At 44.6% G+C, this 22,990-nt stretch overlaps 1 protein-coding gene across 1 annotated transcript; it reads left to right on the forward strand.

The window, feature by feature from the left end:
* The first annotated feature begins 1,310 nt into the window (after positions 1-1,310).
* Positions 1,311-11,878, forward strand: CUNH5orf24 (chromosome unknown C5orf24 homolog). The gene is made up of 2 exons (XM_055629383.1): positions 1,311-1,542; positions 7,657-11,878. Exon 2 carries the CDS (start codon positions 7,660-7,662, stop codon positions 8,224-8,226), a length of 567 nt encoding a protein of 188 aa, XP_055485358.1. The 5' UTR covers positions 1,311-1,542; positions 7,657-7,659; the 3' UTR covers positions 8,227-11,878.
* The last annotated feature ends 11,112 nt before the right edge of the window (positions 11,879-22,990 follow it).

Here is a 22,990-nt window from a genome sequence, read left to right on the forward strand (position 1 = left end):
GGATGGTGCTCCTCCAGTCTCACTCCTCAGCATTCTGATCTCTGTACTCTTGTCTATCACCTGCTTCTGGGCTGCCTGGGGCTGGTAGCCCCAACTCACCTGTTCTTCCTGCAACCCCTAGACCCACTCTGTCAGCAGTCAGAGCTACCAGGAGCCAACAAGACCACTGAGGCTAGTCTTCACTGAGGCCCGTGTTGCAGCACAGAGCCTTGCCATGAAGAAAGTTTCACCAACTGCTTCCAGAAGCATGAAAGGGACTGGTATTTATATAGTCAAGCTCTCAGCTGGGGAGGTGTTCCTGTCTGACCTGACTGCTGCAGTGAGATCCACTTTATCTGAGCACTGTCCTCTGATGTGGCTATAGGCTGCCTCATTGAAGGGGCATCTTGAGTTGTGGCCAAAGCAAGGCCCATTCGAGCAGAACCATTGCTAGAACCATTAAGAGTGGTTCTCTCTGCTGGACAAGAGTCTCTTCGGGCAGCTCTGGGATTTGTGGCTCTGTTTTGGTTTTTTATTTTAAACAAAACAAAAATACCAAACCTGTGTTTATGACGGCTCACTGGAGGGAGCTTTGGAGGGAGGGGCTGTTTTACTGCTCTCACAGTTCCTGAGAGGAAGGAGGGTTGTTGCTTTCTGCTGGACAGGTTTCGGTTTTTCCTTGAAAGTCTATTTGAGTTTGGAGTACTGGAAGAGTGTCACTTTCGTGTTATGTATTTGTGTTAAGAACTCTACCTGAATGCAAGATAATTACACAATAAAGTAACTCAGAAGGAAAGAGTTATGGCCAAAATGTAATTAGGCTAGTGGCTGGGGCTCTTTGAGGATGGGAGGGTATGGTACATTCTAGAGATGTCAGGGATTAAATAAATAAATACATGATGTGGGGAATCCCACAGAATGCTGTTAATTATTACATACCCTATGTCATAGGGCCCTAACACCATCATCTCAATGTTCTCATGCTTGGAGGTGGGCAATCTCGTCCTAACAAAACATAACAAAACAGGGAAGACACTGAGTCTTTTAAACTTTAGTCAGCGTGAAGTCCCTAGCACACGGACGTGGACAAACCTCTTTCACCAACAGCTGTGAAAAGCGGCTTCTGGAACGCAACCCTGGCTGCCTCACTGAGCAATCCTGTATTCTGAGAAATTTACTGGGCAGACACTGCGAAATCCCCCTAAGTAAACCACGCACTCCCTTGCTTGGCGGGTCCGCAGTCATTGCACAGGCCTCGTCCGTTCCGCGCACGCGCAATCCGGCGCAGGCCGGACGGCCAGTCTCGCGATACTTGAGCGTGCCTGCGCGTGCGGAGCTCGCATTCCGGGGCTGTGGCGGCCTCTTCCCCCGGCGTTCCCGGTGCGCGGTGAGGGCTCCCTGGAGCCGGGCGTTGGCGTGAGCCTCAGCCGCCGCCGGCCCTCTGCCGTGGACCGGACTGGGCCGCCCAGAGCAGGCGCGGCGGGAGCGAGCGGAACGGGCGGGAGCTTTCCTGCCTATGGGCGGCCCCTGGGTGCTCTGAGAGCCGGGCTCCGAGCGGCCGAGGTAGGGCGCGGGGCGGCAGGGGCGAGGGCGCACGATGCGGCGGCCAACGCGGGCCCCCTGTGCAGCGGGGCGGCCGGGTTTCGCAGTACTTCTGCCCCGGAGTCCGCCGGCCTCGCGGGAGGCGGAAGTCGCGCCGCGGGCCGCACAGCCAGGGCTGCAGGGTGGGCGCGGGGCTGCGAACTTGATCCGGCGCTGCGGTGACCGCTGCTTCCCGGCCCGTTCTGGCGACTCAGCGCTGAAGGCCTCGGGTTCAGTTCGGATGCTTTTGGGGAACCGTCGTGGGGCACAGTCAAGGAGCTCAGAGAAGACAAAGGAGACCGTTATTTATGTGTGTCCTCGTATCTAAACTTCTGGCAAGGCAGGGAGCAGAGCAGCACCCTCTGATTACCACGGCCTCCCACACACTTGTTTAGAATTATAAAATCATATGTAGTTATAGGTAGTAGCCAGATGGTAACAGAAATCCGAGAATTTTGTGATAATAGATCTTTGGAGAAGGGAATGTGGGCTTTTGAAGCTTTTCGATGTTTTCATAGGTGTCTTGTGGATTGACTAAAAATAGTTTTGTTGGGAGTAATGCCTGCCTCATTCAAGGAAAGAAAATTCGATTGTTTCATTGAAAGACAACAGGATTAAACACCCACAGTAAAACTTAAGGAACAGCAAATCTCAGTACACCTTCAGATATTCTTATTTAGTCAGAATCATGGCTTCCTTAAACTTGTAGTGAACCATTTTAAAAGATATTCTTTCATTGTTATGTATATACAAGGCCTTGGGTTACACCCCCAGTGCCACAAACAAAACAAACCAGCTCTCGCCTTTGCTGGGCAACACGATTTGTTCTGTAACTCCTAGCTTACATTCCACCCACATGTTAGATAAATTCTTTCTTAAATGTAACCTACATCATTTTAATGAACTTTGCATAGAGTTCAAGAATGGTTAGCTGGAAAGAAGCAGTTAAGACTGGACAGGTCTTGAGAACTAGGGTTTGGTTCTCTGCACCCACGTTGCACAGCTCACAACCAAATGCAACTCATTCTGTTGCATCCCGAGGGTGCTCACACTGATGTGTTCTCATGCAGACAAACATCATTTAAGAAACTGTAATAGGGGCTGCAGAGATGGCTCAGAGGTTAAGAACACTCGCTGTTCTTCCGAAGGCCCAGAGTTCAGTTCCCAGCAACCACATGGTGGCTCAGAACCATCTATAGTAAGAACTGGTGTGCAGGCGGAATGTTGTATAAATAATAAATAGATCTTAAAAAAAAAAAAAAGAAACCGTAATAGGTGACCAAGCATGTTAGTTAACACCTTTATACCATCACTTGCTTGGTGAAGCAGGATTGCTGTGAGCTTGAGGTCAGCCTAGACAGTGAGACCAATTCTCAAAAAACAAAAACACCAAGTAGTCATTAGCAGTGATCATTAGTGGAAAGAAGTAGGCATTTTGAAGAACGGGGTTAAAGCTCGTGTTACGAAAATTGATGTGATTTTGTATGTAAATGTATGTGGCGGCTGTGTACACAAAGGATTTCATAGTGCCGAAATAGGTTGTAAGAATATTTTTTTTCTTTATCTGGCAGTCCTGTGTGTAAGAGAAAGAACCTTACTACCGTCACTGCTTGCTTTCTGTGAGCTCAGAGCTAGCCTTGAATAGGATTTGCAGGCATGTGTGCACACCTGCATGTCTGCACCTGTGTGTGCATTAGCATGGCCAGAAATCAATGCCAGGTTTCTTCCTTGAGCTTTGTTCTCCGTCTTATTTTTTGAGATAAAGTCCTGCCGAACTTGAACCAGCTCTCAGACTCAGGTAGGCTGGCTGACCAGTGGGTTATAGGTTATAGAAATGTGCTACTTTTTTTTTTTTTTTTTTGAGTCCCTGGCTGTCTTGGAATTTGCTATGTAGATCGGACTGGCTCTGAACCCATAGAGATCATACTTTCTCTGCCTCATTAAAGGCATGTGCCACCACACCTGACTCTGGCTTCCTCTTTTTGTGAGAGCTTTCTGAGTAATCATTATTGAACAGGGTTCCCTTTTTTTTAGTTTTTTTTTCCACAGGTTGTGTGTTTCTCTTTGTGTTTGCATATAATCTCTAGTCCACATTCATTGGCTGTGTGTGTGTGTCTGTGTGAATGTGAGAGAGGAAAAAAAGGGAATTATTTAGTGGTGCCTCTCAGATATGTTTATTAATGCTGCAGAATTAATATAAAGCATTAATGCCGGAGTAGTTGAGCAGTGTTCCACATTCCACACTCAGTACAGTTTTCGTTAAGTTCACAGGCTGACAGGTTCCTCTTGAGTGGGCTCTGGAGTTGGTAGAGGGGGCTGTCAGCAGGACTGGGATCTTTCCAGGCTTTCCTTCTTGTATTAATTAGCACTTCTGGTTTTATTAACAGTGAAGTCATCTGCCCTATTTTTACTCAAATTTCCCAGTAAACCTAGACATAAAGGTTTCATGGGGACTCAAGACAGTTAGCCAGTAAATAACTTGGAGAGAAAAAAATGTGATTGTTTCTTCAGTTTGGAAAATTAACTTATTTGACTTTTATGTTTCCAACGGAAATATTTTGTGGATATTCATAAAGTTAATGGCTAAAGAGATTTTTTTTTTCTCTTGTTTGGTGTGCGTAGGGTCTGAATCCAGGGGTCTGCACATTTGCTACATCCCTGACCCAAAGAGGTGCCTATGGTGGAATGATTCATATGGTAGGAAGGGATTGCCCATTAGGGAAATATTTGGAGAAGGTTGTCATAAATTTGGGGAAGCAGCATTCCGGACAGCTAGTGGTTGCTGCTAACCATCCTTAGTGCAGAGGTGACAGACCCTGGCTTCGAGGCTGTGTGCTGTGCTGACATGGACTGTTGGCTCTTTGTTCAGATTATCTGAATTTCCGCTTAGCTTTGTAACCTCCTAAAGAGTGTCCCTGACAGGTTGCTTAAAGTCAAATCCTATTTCTTAAAAACAAGAAGAAAGAAAAGGCTTATAATTGTGTTCATATGCGCACATACACATTTATGTATGTGGCTATTTGTGTTGCAGAGGCTAGGATCTTTTGTGTCCTCTGTCTCTGTCTCTCCTTCTCCTGTTTTTTTCAAGAGACAGGGTTTCTTGTGTAGCCCTGGCTGTCCTAGAACTAACTGTAGGCTAGGCTGGCCTTGAATTTACAGAGGTCATCTGCCTCTGCTTCTGCCTCCCTAGTTCTGGGATTAAAGGTGTATGTCACCACTGTCAGGCTCTACCCATTCTTTTGAGGCAGGGTATTTCCCTGAACTTGGAGCTTCTGCTTTCTCAGCTAAGCCGGAAACCAGCAAGCTCTGTTGATCTTCCCATCCCCATTCCTTTCAAAAAGCTGTGTTTGTAGGAAAGACTGGTCTGTTAGGGTAGGTAATGAAATCCAAATTCTAGTCCTGTTAATTGCTGGAGCCATTCTCCAGCCCCTTTTCCCATTTCTTTTGTTTTTGTTTTTTCTCAAGACAGTGTTTCTCTGTGTAGCCTTGGCTATCTTGGACTCACTTGTAGACTAGGCTGGCCTTGAACTCAAAGAGATCCACTTGCCCCTGCCTCCTAGACTGTTGGGATTACAGCTGTGCACCACCAAGCCTGGCCTCCCTGTTCCTGGTTTCTTTAACAGAGCATGCACTGAAGATTATGTGCAAAGTGCCTGGCATGTTGAAAATGCTTAGAAACCAACTTTAGGCTAATGCTGTGTTTTAAACTTACCTTGAAGGTCTATTTTTTTGTTTGTTTGTTTTTGTTTTTGTTTTATTTGTTTTGTTTTCCAAGACAGGGTTTCCTTGGCTGTCCTGGAACTCCTGTAGACCAGGCTGGCCATGAATTCAGAGATCCACCTGCCTCTGCCTCCTGGGTCCTGGGATTAAAGGTTCTATTTCTTATCTGAAATTAGAATTGAAGCTAGTGAAGTAAGTGTTAATAGTCAGTGCTTATATCTTTGAGAAGTGAGTAAAAAGTATTCCTTTTACTATCTTGTTTTGCTTTGACTTGTTTCATAATTTCAAGTCTGTTGATGTGGCCGTAAAGACATAGCTTCTCAGTGTGTACTTATACTTGATAATTGAAACGTTAAACCAGCTATTGATTCTCAGCAGACACTTAGTTCAGCAATGTGTGCCTCTATGGCATGAATCTTATTTCCTTGTGCTTTCCATGAGCTAAGTAAGCTCCCTATTTTTATCTCTGGGAGGAGTTGCAGTTTTATATATGTGAAGGATGCTTCATCAAGTGGACCTTAATGTGCACATGTAGTTCTCTTTTAAACTGAATTGGAGCTCATGGCTTTGTCTTTCTTGCATTACAGTACACTAGAAAACTCATTGCCCATGTGAGGTACAGTCTTATATAGAAGAAAATAATCGCAGGAAGAGTCTTCCCAGACACAACAGTAACTTTGGACTTGTTCAGGGCTCCTGTAAAGCAAGAAGATGGCATGCCCTGTAATGATCTGTTTGGCATTAAGCTTTTGTCTTGGGTGTAGATGGTGTTTGATTGTTACCCTTGTTTTTGAAGTTCAAGTCTTGACTGTGTATGTACTTATCTGTGTTCACTCATAGAAACCTTTGTTTGTCTTCTGGGTTGATACTGCCTTTTGTTTGGATAGGCTATGGAAGGAATTTTTTTCTGGGCGAACACTTCTGTTCCTTGCTTGACACTGTCTGGCTTTTGAAAAGTGTAACACACACTCAGGGTTCTGTATAAATAATAAATTACCATAATGACTGAGTATCTGTGGAAACTGATCAGGGTAAGAGCGTGCATGTGAGGATGTGCTTCAGTACTCAGGGAAGGCATTCCAAGATTAGGCATGGAAAATTTAATGAGAGTTCTGGGTTCTTGTTTTTGTTTCTGTTAAAAATATTTTAACATTTATTTGTGTTTGTGTGTGCGTGCCTGTGTTGTGCAAGTATGTGGGTGTCATGCCAACTTGAGAGGGTATTCTTCTTCCTTGGGGTCATGGAAATTGAACTTAAAATGTCAGGCTTGGTGCCAAGCAGCTTTACCTGCTGAGCCATCTTTTTGGCTCTTGTTCTGGTTTTTAACATTTAACTTTCTAGGGTTTAATAACTTAAAAGGAATAAAGCCTACAAAATAATTCATTTTTTTTTATTTATAGCAACCATAATCAGAATATTATGGCTATTAAATTAGTGTTCAAAACTCAAAGTTAAATTCAAAAGAATTTAGATTTTTAAAAACTTCTGTGTATGGCTGTTTTGCCTACATGTATAAATGTTTACCATGTGCATGCTTGGTGTCCAAAGAGATCAGAAGAGGATGTCAGTCCCCTGGAACTAGAATTGTGGATGCTGTGAGTCACTGTGTGGGTGCTGGGACCTGGACCTGGGTCCACTGCAAGAGCATTGACGTGTCCTCTTTGCTTGTTTGTTTTGTTTTTTGGGACTGGAATTTTCTGTCCTGGAACTCACTGTTTAGACCATGCTGGCCTTGAACTCAGAGATTCACCTGCCTCTGCCTCTCAAGTGCTGGAACTAAAGGTGTGTGCTACCACAGTCCTGATGAGGTATTGCTCCAGCCTCTTTAAATAAGTGATCTTATATGACATTTGTTCCTGCCTGTAATTGAGAAATCTATCACTCTTTGATGCTGTTTGTTGTGTGACTTGTGGGGAGCCATGGACAACATTTTTACATCCTAGATAGGGCCCTGGCAAATTAAAGAATGCGACCAAAGTTGGCTTAGTGAACAGGGAGTTTGGGGGTAACTCGGGGGCCGCTGCAATGCTGAGCAGCCTGCCTTAGTGTGGGGTCATAGCTGCTAAGAGCATCCTTCCACTTGCAGGTGGCTGGGTCCTCTTGAGTCTTTCTCTCCCTAACAGCTGCTTCCTGCTTTTGTAAACTTGGGGGGGGGGGGAAGTAAATCTCTTGATTTGCTGGCGCTTTCTAAGCTTTTCACTTAATTGAATCTTCTTGGCCTCCATCCTCCAGGAACAAGTGTTTCAGTTAGGTGAGTGTGGGAAGGTTGTCATGAAACACTGTGTGTTTGTCTGTAATAGTTGTTGAAAGATGATTTTCCTACGGATACAGTCATACAGATAGGTATTCATATATATTTGTCTTTATTTTTGGTAGAAAATGATGCATCCTGTGGCCGGCAGTAATCCAGCGTTCTGTGGGCCTGGCAAGCCTTCCTGCCTCAATGAAGATGCCATGAGAGCAGCTGATCAGTTTGATCTATATTCCTCTCAGCAAAGCAAATACAGCCACACAGTCAGCCACAAACCAATGGTTTGTCAGAGGCAAGACCCATTAAACGAAACACACTTGCAGCCCACCAGTGGCAGAAACATAGAGATAAAAGATGAACTGAAGAAAAAGAAAAACCTCAACCGATCTGGTAAGCGTGGCCGGCCTTCAGGAACCACCAAGTCAGCAGGATACCGGACCAGCACAGGCAGACCTCTGGGAACCACCAAAGCAGCTGGATTTAAAACAAGTCCAGGCAGACCTTTGGGTACAACCAAAGCTGCAGGATACAAGGTCAGCCCAGGGAGACCTCCAGGCAGCATTAAAGCGCTGTCCCGGCTTGCAGATTTCGGTTATGGTTGTGGCACTGCTGCCTTCCCTTACCCTATGATGCATAGCCGGGCAGTTCATGGGGTTCAGGAAAGTGGCGGGGAAGTCAAGCCACCTAGTGAGTAATCGAGGCAGGAGAGAGTCACCCCAAAGCCTCTTGCTGTAATTTGACATGACTTGACCACCTGGACTTCCCAAGTTTGTTTTTCTTTTTCTTCCTTTCTTTTTTTTGCTCAGAAGCTGCCACGTGTTGGCAGATGCACTTTGGGCAGGAGTAGTACATTTTATCTGTATTGCACAAGGTTCAGACAACACGGCTAAGTCAGTTTTGTTTCTCTTTGTGCCATTCTAAGTGGAAGCCTCACCTGCTTAGCAGCTGCCGCAGTTAGCTTTTGTGAGTAAACCACAGTGTAATAAAGTTTTACCTGAGGCATTATAATTGATGGGGCCAAACAGCAACTAGTGAACAGATTACATGGGATGGCTGTGTGAGTTTAGAGCTTTCGTGAATAAGACACAGCTTATTTATTGATTCACGTGACATTAGTTGATCATTATTCCTAAAGCATTGTTTAATACCTGCCTTTCGGAGATTATAGTTACAAGTTATGTGTTTCTCAGTTGCCTAAGAGCATATACACCACAACACTACAAACAAATCATACTTACAGCAAAGTCCTTAAATACTTCATATACATGCACATTATATTTAATATACAAAAAGAACCCTTAGGGGTCTGCATGTAACTATAATCATTCTGTTTTATCTTTCATATACTTAGTGAGTTTCCATATTAATTCAAATATTATATTTAAAACATTTATTAGTATTGTTCATTTATTTAGAATGTTTTTGTTTGTTTTTTTAGTTCTTCTGAGTAATTAGAACTTAACTGCATTTTCTGGTTTATATCTACCAAAGGACACAAATTGAGTGGTAGGCTGCAAAACTAGTCTAGGCAGAAAGCAGTTTCTTGGCTATCAAGACCTAGAAACTAAGAAATGCAAGAACTCAGTATGTGTAAACCCTGTAAACCGAGTGCTAGTTAGGTTAAAAATGGCATTGTGGCTCCAGGATAATTGCCTCTTCCTGGTGAGGCACGCCTTCAGCTCAGTATGGAAGAGAGACAAATGCTGGCACGTGGGCATTGTTACGGGATGAAGGCTTCTTCCTTTCCGAAGTAGTTTCTGTTAATATACATTTTATTTATTCTGAGTTTGTTCTAAGTAAAATACTTAACACTTTGGAATTGAAAAGCTTTCCCTGGTGTGGTGCCATGTGCCTTTAATCCCAGTTTGGGAGGCAGAGGCAGGTGGGTCTGTGAGTTTGATATTTGCGTGGTAAGTTCCAGGACAGCCAGTTCTAGGCAGAAAGACCCTGTCTTTAAAAAAAGCAAAACAAAAAAGAAAGAAAAGCTTTCACTGAACTTAAAAAATTATGCTTTTTACTTGCATTTGAAATGCCTTTGAGATTAAAATGTAGATTTACAGGACTTAAAAAACTTTAAAAATAATCAGAAATTAATTTAGAAGGACACATACCTGTTGGTTAGGCTTGTTCTTGGTCCGTGCAAACTGACTGCATGTGAGTACCATGTTTCGGACCTTTATCAGGAGGCAAGCAGCAAACCTCAGGTGCCTCTGTGATAGATAGCTGACACACAGCTGGGCTTCTGCTCCTGCAGTATTTTGTGTTGCATTGCATGCGGGGACAGTGGCCTCAACAGTACTGGCTTTGCACAAACCATAGAGAACAGTGCACAAAGTTGGGTGACTATATAACCAGCTGTGACATTCAGGCAGCTAAAGTGCTTCAAGAGTTTCCTCTTGCAGAAGCTTAGACTATAAAACTTTTAATAATTTACTCAGAAAGTGTAATTTCTGACACACACAAAGGCTTACATCTTATTTGTTTGTTCATCTGGTCAGTTGAATATCTGTCACTTAGCTGTTTCTGAAGTTGTTCAGCAGCTGGCTCTTAGAAATCCTGCATGGGTAGCTCTTGCAGACAGATGAAGTGCTCTGCTGTAGAATAGTGCTCGCCGCTGTCAAGGATTTGGGCGCGTAGTAAGCCTACTTGCCATCCTTTCAGTTTCGTTCCTGGTTTTATACCCTTCCATTGCTTCCTTGCCCTTTCCCACACCTGTCCCTTTCCCTCAGCTCTCAGCACATCTACTCAGTAGTGCAAGGCAGAGTGTCAGAGTGGGTGTGTTACTGTAGCAGGAGTTTCATATACATGATCATGAAATGGGACATCAGTGTGAGGAGGCATGTTTGTAACAGTGTTTCTATCTGGAGCTCTACCCCAGGAAAGGGGGATGAATGGCTACAGCTGTGAATGCCTAGCATCATTTAGAAAACTGCAGTACTGTTCCTGTGAGCAGTTACTTGGAACACTTAAGTGTGCGCACGGGTGAACATCTTGTGGACAGTTTGCTTGTGCCATGCTGGAGAGACAGAAGTGATGACGGGAATGAAGTCTTCACATAAAAAGTATTTTTACTTCTACATGATTAAAGACTACATTCTGCATCTTTTGTTAACATGGTCTTTTGTCATGACAGACACTGAAATAGCATGTTAAACAGTTGCCTCCCCCCAGTGTATAGTTGTTCCTTAAAAGGTAAATTGCTAATTTTATACTGCGTGATTCTATTCTTCATAAAATAGGTTTCACTACTCTATATTAAAACTGTCAGAAATGATCTATTCAAGTAAGTTTGTTTTACTTTTCTCTTAAAAGGATATTTTAACATGCCTTATTTATTATTATCATAACAAATAAGGAGTCAATACAGATGAAATTTTCATTTTCCACAGGTATCGCCTTGTCTAACTACTCTTTAGTACGGGGTGATTTTGATACTATCTTTGGAGTTTTGCACTGGATATTTAAAAATATATATATTGGCACACTATATTGAAAAGTTAAATAGTATTTGGTTTGATTTTTAATATTTGGGAACTTTTTTTTAAATCAGTGTTTAAATCAGACTAACAATCCTTTGTATTTTTAATTACTTTTTAAAAAGAATCATCTGTCAAAGTGGTATTTATTCATTTCAAACTAGTGTTTGTGTGAATTCATATATATTTTTTCATGAAATAATAGAATTTCTTTGAAGTAAAATCTGGATCAATTTATTATGAGGTTAAGGTTGCTTCATCCAGTGTAAGAATGACCATAGTATGAGTTTAAACGGTGACCTTCTTTATACTTTTAGAAGCTTTAAAATAACAGTTCAGGGGATATTGATGACTGCTCTGGCAGTTCCTTGTCTATATGCAGTAAAATTTTATGATCTGTTACAATAAAATAATAATTCATAGTAGTTTTGGGCATAAAAAGGTTTGGTGCTCTTTTATTGTTATTGTAATGACTGCGCTCAAACTCTTAAGATGTATCTAAATCTTTCCTTTCCTTTTCTCCCCTTTCCTTCCAAGTAGACAAATGTATGCTCTCACATACAATGTATTTAAGTTTTTGAGAAGTGATGCTGTAGTGAGTCAATTGTGTGATTTAATCAGGCCACTCAATTCTTTGATTCACAACCTCCTTCTTCCACAGACAATTGTGAAGCAATTACTAGTTAACTGATAATAAGCACGTTGTCCTCTGCTGTAAAAAGTCTGAATAGATACTGTGTATGTTTTAATGTCCATGAACTTGAGCTACTCGTGTGCAATTATGTGTATGGAATGGAGTAGTGTTCATGATTTGTATCTACATCATCATATGGATGTATATTTATTAATAAAGACACCACTTTAAAACCAACTGTGTGCTACTTTTTTCCCATTTCTTTACTTTGTATGTGGGGGAGCAGGGCTCATATGCATACCACAGCACTCGTGTGGTTGGACCTTTGGGAATTGGCTCTCATTCCACTCTGTGGGTCAGGTTGTCAGGCTCTGTGGTAACTCGCCGCCAGCTGAGCCTTCTTGCTTCCCACTGCTTTGTTTCTTAGCACTGTCAAGAAACCATACATGATTTCCATGATTTGTTGGTAGTATATTTTTCTTGGAATTTTGCATTCTATTATATTTCTTTGTTTGTTTTTGTTTTTCCAGACAGGGTTTGGTCTGTGTAGTTCTGGCTGCCTGAAACTCACTCTGTAGACCAGGCTGGCAGAGATCTGCCTTTCTCTTCCTCCCAAGTCCTGGGATTTGTACCACTACACCGACCTGATTTTTGCATTCTAATCTGCCTCTTTTTTACTTATTTTTTTATATATAGTCATCTGTTTGTGTTTTGTTGGATTTCCATTACTGTTCATTAAAGGGAAAAAACATTTTTAAGAAGAACAGAAGGCTAATGTTGTTTGCTATAGACAGAGTTGTGTAGCCCAGTTGTAGCTAAAACTGGCCTTGTATGGTTTTAAGATTCGGTTTGTGTGCATGTGCATGTGCACGTATGTGTGGGTGTTCTCAGAGACCAGAAGAGAGCATTGGATCCTCTGGAACTAGAGTTGTGTGGGTGTGGAACTTGGAAGAGGAGTGGATGCTTTTAACCTCTGAACCCTCTCTCCAGAGATTTCTGTTGTTTTGTTTGAGACGGGATCTCTCTACGCAGCCCTGGTGTCGAACTCACTATATAGACTAGGCTGGCCTCGAACGCATGTAGCTAGGAATGACTTTGTACTATTAACTGTTAATCATTACCTGCCATCCTGTCTTGCCTGGCTGCTCCTGCTCCGTCTTCATCCTCATGGCTCTTGGTTACCTCTGCTCTACCTGGGACCCCTCTCCCTGGGATCAGAAGTACAGCCCTAACTCTTGCCCATCTTCTGGCTGTTCAGCTCTTTATTAACCAATCAATCAGAGATGCTGGAGAACAAGTTTTACACAACATTGGCACAGGAGATTCTTCATAGACAGGACCATGCCCGTGTCCAGACTGCAACCAGACCTCGGGGCACAGAAACCAGCATCTAAAATACACAGCGCACAAGCCACCCCTAACAAATAACCAAATCCCAAACCAGCCGTAACAGTAGGGAACTGCTTTAGAAGAGGAAGGGAACTGAAGGAGGGACCGAGGATGAGAGATGAGCTCGAGCACACATAAAGTCAGCCTGGTGGGATGGCTAGAGGAAGACACTGCCAAGCCTGACCACCTGTGAACTCCAGAACCCGCATGCGCACAGGAAGCTCACGACGTACAGACAACAAAGGTAACAAGAAGCCTGGCTTGGTGGCACACACCTGTAGGCCGAGGCAGTCGGAGTTGTGTGAGTTCAAAGCCAGCATGGTCTACAAAGTGAGTCAAGGACAGCCAAGGCTACACAGAGAAACCCTGTCTTGAAAACCCAAAAGAAAAAAAAAAGCAACAATAATTTACAGTGGTGCACACCTGTAATCTCAGCACTTGAGGTTAATAGTTCAAAATCATCCCTAGCTACAAGGTGACTGATTCAAACTAGCTTCTCTGCTTTTCACTGAATTGCTCTGCTTGGCCTCATACTAGCTTTGTCAATCCTAATTTTCTGGCTCATTCTCTGGCTTGTTCTGTCTTCACCTGTGTCAAGCTTGTGCTCTTTGCAACCTGTCCCTGTACAACTGTCCTGGAAAAAAATGCCTGTTCTGACTGCGTTGTTCCCTCTAAAGTCACCTGGCCTTCCTCTCTGTTCTGAGAGTAGGGCATATCCTATTCTGTCAGGTCTTTCTCTGATTTGTCATTTTGTCTGCTTCTCAATTAGGCATCACTTTCCAACATGGCTGCATCCTTTTACCAACTAACTTTACCTTCATCATTTGAATTAAAGATGTGAACTACCTTATCAGTGGTGAAGAAAACGTCTTTCTCCAGCAACCATTGACTGCCTTAAGTCCTCACAAGCCCTTGCCCTTTCGGGAAGTGTTAACAGACCCCGTCTTGTCTGTGAGCTCAAGTGCAGTGGCAATGGTATGCCTGCCGCAGAGTCTCACATTCCACTCCATCCTCTGGCTCATACATTTTGCCCCTTCCCACTGTGTTAGTGGGGGCAGGTGGCAGCGATGTCCTTGTCTTAGGGTTTCTGTTGCTGTGATAAAGCACCACAACCAAAAGAAAGGATGTATTGGGCTTAATACTTCCACATCACAGTTCATCAAAAGCAGTCAGAGCTGGAATATGCTCTTGACCGGCTTGCTCCTCAAGGCTCGCTCGACCTGCTTTCCTATAAAACAGTGGACCACCAGCCCAGGGTGGCCCCATCCACAAAGGGCTGGGCCCTCCCCCATCAATCACTATCGAAGAAGCTGTCTTAGAGGCTTGCCTACAACCTGACCTTGTGAAGGCATTTCTAAATTGAGGTGAAAATTAGCCAGAAACCACATAGTGGCTCAAGGAAAAAACTGACTTCACAAAGTTCTCCTTTGACCTCCACATACACATGTGTCACGTAAGTTTCTGTATACAAATAGTATACACATAGTATATTTTTATATGCATGAATGTTTCCTTTGTATATGTACATGTACCACAAAGTATGCCTGTTGCACTTGGAGATGAGAGGAGGACACCAGGTCCTCAGGAAACGGAATTAGGAATGGTTGTAAGCCTTCATGTGAATGTGGAGAACCAAACCTGGGTCCTTCGCAAGGGCAGCAAGTGTACTTTCCTTCCCCTAATAATAAAGTTTCAAAACTTAAACAAACAAACAAAAAACGAGGGGGAACTCTGCCCATGGCTGCTGCTCAGTACCGCATTAAGAGTTTTCAGAATGAGCTTGTTTTCTATTATCTTCCAAAGGTTGTGGAAATATATCAGGACAGATTCGAAAATAGTTTTAATACCTGTTTAACTCACATTTTTTGAATGTTACATTTGCTCATTTTGTCTGTGTGACCGCACCATCTTGTACACTGGAGGGTCAAGGCTAGCACGGGCCAGTTGGTTCTCAGTTGTTAGGCTTGTTGGTGAGCAGCCTTCCCCACTGAGCCATCGAAGCGGCCCCATGAACTAAACACTTACATAGGCAGAGCTGTCATCTTACTGAGATTATTCATTGTTAGGTTCAGAAGGTTCCAAAGCTGCTTTGTAGGAGTTAGGTTCCTCAGCCATTTAAAAGGGTTTATTATTACTGTGTATGTATGCATCTTGCCTCATTCCCAGTTCACTCATTTTGCTTCACATTCGTGGTTGAGGAGGTGACCTCTCAGCTTCCTACTCTGGCCGCCTGTTGACTATTATAGACTTTCCCTCTGGACACATAAACCAGAATGAATTCTTCCTTTTATGAGCTTTTGGTCATGGTGTTTTATTACAAAACCGGTACACGGTTTAAGCAGGTTTGCTTTTGTTTTTCGTTTGTTGAGACAAACTCACTATTTATACCACCTTGAACTTGAGCTTAGCCAGGCTCTGGGTCCAGGTGTGTGGGCATGAAGACCAATCTTGGCAAGACCATCTTCTGTGCAGAGAAACAGCTTGTCTGCACTCCCTCTGATAACAGTAGAGGAGGTACTCACCTTACTGTCTCCAATTTATCCTTCCCTAGAAGTTAATCTTCTTAGAGACTATCTTCTCTGGTAATCTTAAACCCTGTCCTATTGACTTCTTATTAGTGTATAAGATAAGCCTATTTATTTATTTTGTGGCAGGGTCTTACTGTGTTCCCTTTGCTCGTGTCAAGTTCCTAGGCCTAAGTGATCCTCTTAAAGCTAGGACCGTAGTTATGTGCCACTGTGCCCAAGTCCAAAGTTAGCTTATTTAATATGTATATAAAATCCATCGTTTACAGTTATTAACACGTTAACTTTCTTCCACTGTGGCTGCTACCCCGGGTGACAAGCTTATAAAGTGAAAAGGGCCCACTTTGGCTCGAAGATTTGAAGGCTCTATTACTTTTGTGCTGAGGCAGCATCTCTTACAGGGATTATTCTGTAGAGGGAAGTTGCTCTATTGTGGCCAGGAAGAGATGGGGCCCTGTAGTACCCACTGTTGGCACACCTCCCAGGAGACTTCTCAGCATTCTTTTTTTTTTTTTTTTTTTTTTTTTTTCAGCTGAGCAATGGCAAGCTGAGGACCAAATCCCTATCACAAAGAACTTCAGGGGACAGTGCAGATTCAAAGTGCAGCAGTTAATTGGCATGGTTCGGGAGGTTTTGAGTTCAGATGACTCTTCTAGCTTCAGCCTTGTTGGGATCTTCCTTGTGACCTAAACATGTGGTTTTGTTTCCTAGTGTGTCCAAATGTAGTAACATCTTTGTTTGAGACAAAGTATAAATAGCCCTGGTGCTGGCCAGCCTGGAGCTCACTGTGGAATCTCATTAAGTAAATATCTTGGGTGAATTAATGGAGCTGTGGTGGGCACACTTTTAATCCCAGCACTCAGGGAAGCAGAGGCAGGTGGATCTCTGTGAGTTTGAAGCTAGCCTTGTCTACAGAGTGAGTCCAGGACAGCCAAGGTAATACAGAGAAACCCTGGAGAGAGACAGACACACACACACACACACACACACACACACACACACAAACACAACTGCCTGTTACTTCAGTTCCAGGGATCTTATGCCCTTTGGCCTCCACAGTCAACAATGAGTCAATGAGTACACATAAATTCACAAAGGCACACATAGAGACACAAAAATAAAAATAAATCAGAAACCGAAATGAGTACACTGAGTTAATTTTACAAAAACAGCAGAAAAAAAAAGATAAAATTGGAAGAATTACTGAATACATTCCTCTAACTATTAATTAAATAGTCGAGTATTTTCCTCCAATTAAATGAATTCAGATTATCCTTAAGGATCTTTCATTGCAAAACAAAATCACCTTGTTATCTGTAAAACAAAAGGTAGTAACTTGACATTTCTCTTGGTAAGTGCTCTACCACCTGAGCCAGAAACCTACCCTAATAATAGCGGTTTATCCTCGGTTAATGCTGGGTATGGCACTCACAATACCCAGTGTTCCAATGGCAACACTTGGAAAGCCAAGGCAGGAGGATCAAGAGTTCAACGCCTGCTGGCTACACACAGAGAATTCATCTTTAAAACACCAAGGGGCTGAACAGATGCTTCCACGTTTCAGAGCTTGTACTACTGTTCTTGCATTGGTCCTGGGTTCCGTTCCTGGCTCCCACATCAGGTAGCTTACAACTGCCCGTGGCTTTAGTTCCAGGTCATCCAGTAGCATCTGGCTTCCCTCGGCACCTACGGGCATGTGGTGCATGTTAACTCATGCACACACAAATCCACGTAAAAATGAGCCTAAAGACCAATTCTGTGAGTTGGGCATTTGGTAAGAGCTTACTTAGCAAGACACCTTGTAAGGTCTATCAGCAGGCCTGGAACCGGCTGGCAGTGCTGGGGAACTTGATCTTTTATTTTTGAGACAGGGCTTCACTATGTATCACTGGCTGGTCTGGAACTCAGAGGTCCTCCTGCCTCTGCCTCCAGAGTGCTGAGATTAAGGTTTATTTATTAGTTGTTTTTTTGTTTGTTTGTTTTTTTGAGACAGGGTTTCTCTGTGTAGCCCTGGCTGTCCTGGAACTCACTCTGTAGAGCAGCCTGGCTTTGAACTCACAGAGATCTGACAGAGTCTGCCTCCCAAGCGCTGGATTAAAGGCGTGCGCCACCACTGCCTGGCCCAACTTATTTTTTAAGATCAGTGAATGGACAATTTGTTAAGAAAGAGTGCACATCTGGTTGAGGACCTGGGCCAGAAGTTGGAGAAAGGTTCGTAATAAGTTTTCTTCATAGATGAAATAAGCCAATTCAAGCTGAATTCAAAGTCAAGACCCAGGTTTACTTGGGAGCGGGTTCCTGGTGAGTTCACCAGCCCCAGTGGACAAGACTGGAAAAAGTCTCCATTAGACTATGGCAAGGACCTTTTTAATGGATTGTAGGTAAAGGAAAATTACACATCTGCCCCATGTGTAGCCATGTAGGGCTTGGGTGACTAGTGACTTCAGGTGATGGGGTTGGATCTTGCAAATCCAGTCTGGAGAAGGTAGAGGAAGCAAGGGGAAAAAAAAAAAATAGGCAAATGAGGGGTACTATTACAGGGCAAGCCATTGAAAAGGGGGAGACTGCCACCATTTGAGGCAGAGGGAGTCGCTCTGGTTTGGCCATCCTGGCCCTTCACTGTGGCCTTCTGGAAAACTGGAGAGTAGTAGCTGCCCTCTTGTGCCCTCTTGAGCCTGGAGAGGTGGTAGGTGCCAGCACTGACGTCGCAGGAGCTTGGCAGCTGAAAGGGTGGAGATCACAGTGTAGGGTCTTTTCCCCTCGGCCTGTAGAGACGTGGGAGATACCTGTTTGAGTTCCCTGTGGGGCAGCTCAGGAGCAATTGGGTCCTCTGGGATGGGGACAGGCAGGTAGCTGTCAGCATGGGAAAGGAGAAAGGATTGTAGGAAGGAGAGGTAGGTACCCAGCCAGCAGGGCGTCTGAGCCAGGAGGTGGTGGCTGAGGAGAAACAGCCTCCTGTAGAGGAGTTCAAAGGGACTTAAACATGTAGGAGAGTGCCAGGTGGGTGGGAGGCTGGTGAGGGAAGTGGGGAGAAGGGAGGGTCGAGCTAACCTGAGTTCCAGAAAGAGCTTAGTGATGTACTGTTTGATGATTCCCTTGGCTCTCTCAACCTTGTCTGAGGACAGGGCAGGAGGGGATGTGGAGTTCCCAGGATATGTTAAGAGCTTCGAAGACCCTGGAGGTAAAGGCTGGACCATTGTCTGGATGGTTTGTGGCATGGCGAACCCAGAAATTGTGTGTTTGAGGAGCCCCTGAGCCACCACATCTGCTGTTTCCCTGGAGGTGAGGAATGCCTCAATCCAACCTGTAGAACAAGGGTTAGGGGATAGCAGAGCTTTTTCATGAGTGGACATGTGGGTGAAGTCCGTCAGTCCTCAGCTAGTTGGTGTCCTTGGAGTTGGTGCAGAAACTGATGTATCTGGAGAGCCTCCTGTGGGTTGGCCTTGGCACATGTCTGGCAGGAGGTGTGGACGTGTAAAATGTGGGCTCGGAGGCCAGTGGGATAGAAAAGGGGGCTCTAGAAATTGGGATAGGGTCTTGGGGCTGCTGTGTAGGCTCTGGTGGATATCAGAGATCCTGCTGCTGGGGAAGGATGGGGCAGTTATTTAGGTGAGGGCATCCCCCATGTGACCATAATTGGGGATCCAGTGTCGGAAGAATCCCATTATGCCCCAAAAGGAAAGGATCTGGTTTACTGTGGTCAGGGCTGCAAGTTCTGTAATGGTTGGACTCAGAGGTTAGGGTCTTTGACCCTGGGCTGAGTCAGATGCCCAAGTGCACAGTAGTGGGAGAACACAGCTGAACTTTTGACAGATACAGTAAGATAGTTTAGGCGTGACGCAGTATTTCCTTGGGACAGAGACAGGGAAAAGATGCAGTGTAAAATATTATCTACACAAGAAAGAAGTAAGTAAGTAAGTAAATAAATAAATAAATAAATTAAGCTAGGATTAAGGTCTAATGAGGAGAGGTCCCAGGCCAAAGCTTGACTGCCCCAGAAGCCCTGGGAAAACTGTCCATATGAGCTGTCTTGCAATCTGTGTATCAGGCTCCTCCCAGGTGAAGGCAAAGGATATAGGGAATGATAAAGAAGGTGCCCTTTATGTCTGGGATGGTGAAGTGGGAAGCTGTAGGAGGAGTGTTAGAAAGGAGGGTGGTTAGAGGGGCTTGGTAACCACAGGATGGTTTGGGATTACTCCCTTGCTAATGAGGCAGATGTTCTGTACTAAGCGGTAGGCACCACAGAGCTCTCATACCAGGAGAATGGGGGTGTTGCAAGGTGAGCCAATAGGAATTAGGAGTCCCTGGGAATGGGGCAGGCAATGATGGGCTTGTCACCACGCTGGTGGGCTTCAGGGCAATTTTGCTATAACCCGACCCCTTGAATCTGTGTGAGCTCCTGGTCCATGAACTCTCTACAGGGCCATAAGACTCAAAACAGTAGTAGCTACACAGCTTCACCCTCTGCTAGAGGATTTGTACTGGAGCATGCCACAAGCTATGCATTTCGAGTATCTTGAGCCTACCATACTCTGAAGGGGCTCAAACTAACTCACACAGAAGCCTTGATATAGCAAGAGCAGGGCAGGGAGTGAAATAAACCAGGCAGTTTCCAGCTGACAGAGATCATGTGCCCTCTCAGGAGGCTTTTATCAGCTGGCAAAGATCACCCGCCCTCCCAGGAGGTGTTATCAGCTGTGGATAAACTAAAAACATCCCTGCGTCCCACACTTGGCATTACAACAAAAACATATTTACATGATGTAACCAAAACTTCCACTACACTCTTCTCCATTGAGAGACCAAAGAATTAAAAATCAGTGGCTATTATTTTAAAGTTTAAAGCACAAGCCTGAACTAAGGTCAGTCAAGTGGAGGTATGTCCAGGCACCTTCAGGGAAGAACTAGCCTTACTGAATTCTTTCCTGCCTGCTAGAGATACAGTTGCTAGGAAACCGGCCCATTAATGGTTTGGGGGCCTTCCTATAGCCAATCAATTCAAAATGCAACATCCCCTTTTGTGTTTCAACCAATAGATGCTTGCCAGGCAGGAGTCCCCCTGCATTGGGTGCACTGGGAGGGACCAGAATCTTTAAATCACCGAACTAACCTGAGCATGAGGCTCTCAGTTCTCACTGCTTTACGACTTTGGCGGTGAGGGTGTGTGAGCCCAAGCTGCAGCTTGTAGTAAAAAGATTCTCATGTGTTTTGCGACGGACTCAACTCCTGGTGGTGGTCTTTTGGGGGTTTCACGATTCAGGCACAACACCATCCTCTCGCCTACTCTGTCCTCTCCTGATTCTATGATCCCACAGCCTACCTACACCCTGGTCTCCTTCCGAACACTGACCTGTCTCCCCTGCGGCATCTCACACGTGGTCTCTGACAGACCTGCTCACCTCTGCCCCCTCTGGAAGGTAGTATGAGCTGAGGGGCTTGTTCAAGTTCATGTTTCTTCCTGCAGGACCTCTCCCTGATTGAAAACTGGCTAGGCTCCTTCTCTGCCAATCCATCTGCCTATATTAAAGAGTTCCACTTAAAAAAAAAAAAAGTTTTGCTATCTTTGCTGGGCCTATGACCTTACAGGGCATGACCTTTCTGCCATCCAGTACAGGCTTCCACTCTCACTCCTTAGTGGATGGGTTCAGGCAGCTGCCAGGCTGTATGCAGACCAGACCCATCTAGTGGACAGTCCCCATGAGTGACATGGCCTGGGTCAAGATGGCCACCAGAAGAGAGACTTCATGGTTTGCTGCCTCTTTCAGGGGACGGAATCATTCTCAAGTGAAATTGGACCAGTTTTCTAAATCGATTACACGAGACTATGACTCAATATACCCGGCCTCTCCAGCAGCAGCCGCGGTCCTGGCTACCCATTTTATTTCTGTCATTGTCAGACATTCGGAAAAAAATTCAAAAGGCTGAGGATGGTCCACCACCCATGGCCAGCTAGACCTGAAGGTTTCTAATCATGTCACTAGAATTGGACTGTGTCCCATCTGCTGGTGGTGAGATTGCCGAATTAGAGTTTATTGTCACCTTTATGAATTGACCTTAGAAGGTATGTGTGTACCTATGTCTTAGGGTTTCTATCACTGTGAAAAACACCATGACTCAAGCAAGTTGTGAAGGAAAGGGTTTATTTCCATCTTTGAAGAAAAGCAAGGCAGGAGCTCAAATGGGGCTGGAACCTGGAGGCAGGAGCTAATGCAGAGGCCATGGATGATGCCGCTGCTCACCCACTCTCACTGGCTTCCTATGCCTGCTTTCTTACAGCCCAGGGCTGGCCCCACCCACAATGGGCCGGCTCTTTCACATCGATCACTAGTCAGGAAAATGTTCCGCAGGCTTCCTACAGCCTGACCTTATGGAGGCATTTTCTCAATTGAGGTTCCCTCTTCTCAAATGACTGTAACTTGTGATTTTGTCAAGTTGGCAGCAAAAACTAACTAGCACAGGCTCTAAACTTATATTCAAAAGAATTTTAAGATCTGTTTAAATTATATGTCTGTGGGTGTTTTTCCTGCCCACACCCGCACCCCATGGGTACTGATGGAGGCCAGAAGGCATTACTGGACCCGTGGAGCTGAAGTTACAGACAGTTGTGAGCTGCCATGCGGGTGCTGGGAATCAAACCTTGGTCCTGTGCTCTTAATGAGTGAGTCGTTCCTTCAGGCTCAGGCTCCAAGCTTTAAATGCCAGAGAGTTTTAGCTCTTAAGTGTTCAGGTCAGAGGCTTATTGCTTTGGCCTTTGACTGGCAGCAGCCCAGCACCCAGCTACTAAAGAATTACAGCTTCTTTACTTAGAGGGCCAAGACCTTTGGTTTGTAACCCTTAGGGTTCTGCAAGAGCAGTATATGCTCTTAACCTCCATGCCATCTTTCCCTCTGCCCTGCCCTTCTCTCTTCTCTTCTCCCCACCTCTCATTTTCGAGACAAGGTCTCACTCTGTAGCCCAGACTGGCTTAGAACCCACAGTAATTCTCCTACCTCACAGGATTCCAGGAGCTGGGATTTTAGTCATGAACCATCACAACTGGCCAGGCCTTGTTTCTGAGGCTGCTGATAACGAGGCCTTCCATTGTTCCTTAGTTCAAAGTGTTCAGCATGCCTAAGTGTCATACTCTTAGTTCCTGAGCCACAGTATTAGAACCAACTAGTCAATTAAACGTTACTTGCCAGATTTAGCAAATTATAGGCTGTTCAGTTATAAGACATATATATCAGGAATGTGAAATTCAAACTTAACTGGATTTATCCTCTGCCTGGCCACACAAGCTTGTGGAGGATAGTGAAGTAATACATCAGACGACCCGCGACCTCCCACGGTCTGGAAGCCGACCGCCCGACTCCAACATGGCGGTCTGCAGCCGCCGCCAGGAGTCAAGATGGCGACCCGCAGCCACGCCTGCGCTCTCGGCTCTCCTCCTCCCCGT

This window comes from Psammomys obesus, unplaced genomic scaffold (assembly GCF_907164565.1).
Source record: "Psammomys obesus unplaced genomic scaffold, mPsaObe1.curated_primary_1811, whole genome shotgun sequence".
In the NCBI taxonomy this organism is placed as follows: Eukaryota; Metazoa; Chordata; class Mammalia; order Rodentia; family Muridae; genus Psammomys; species Psammomys obesus.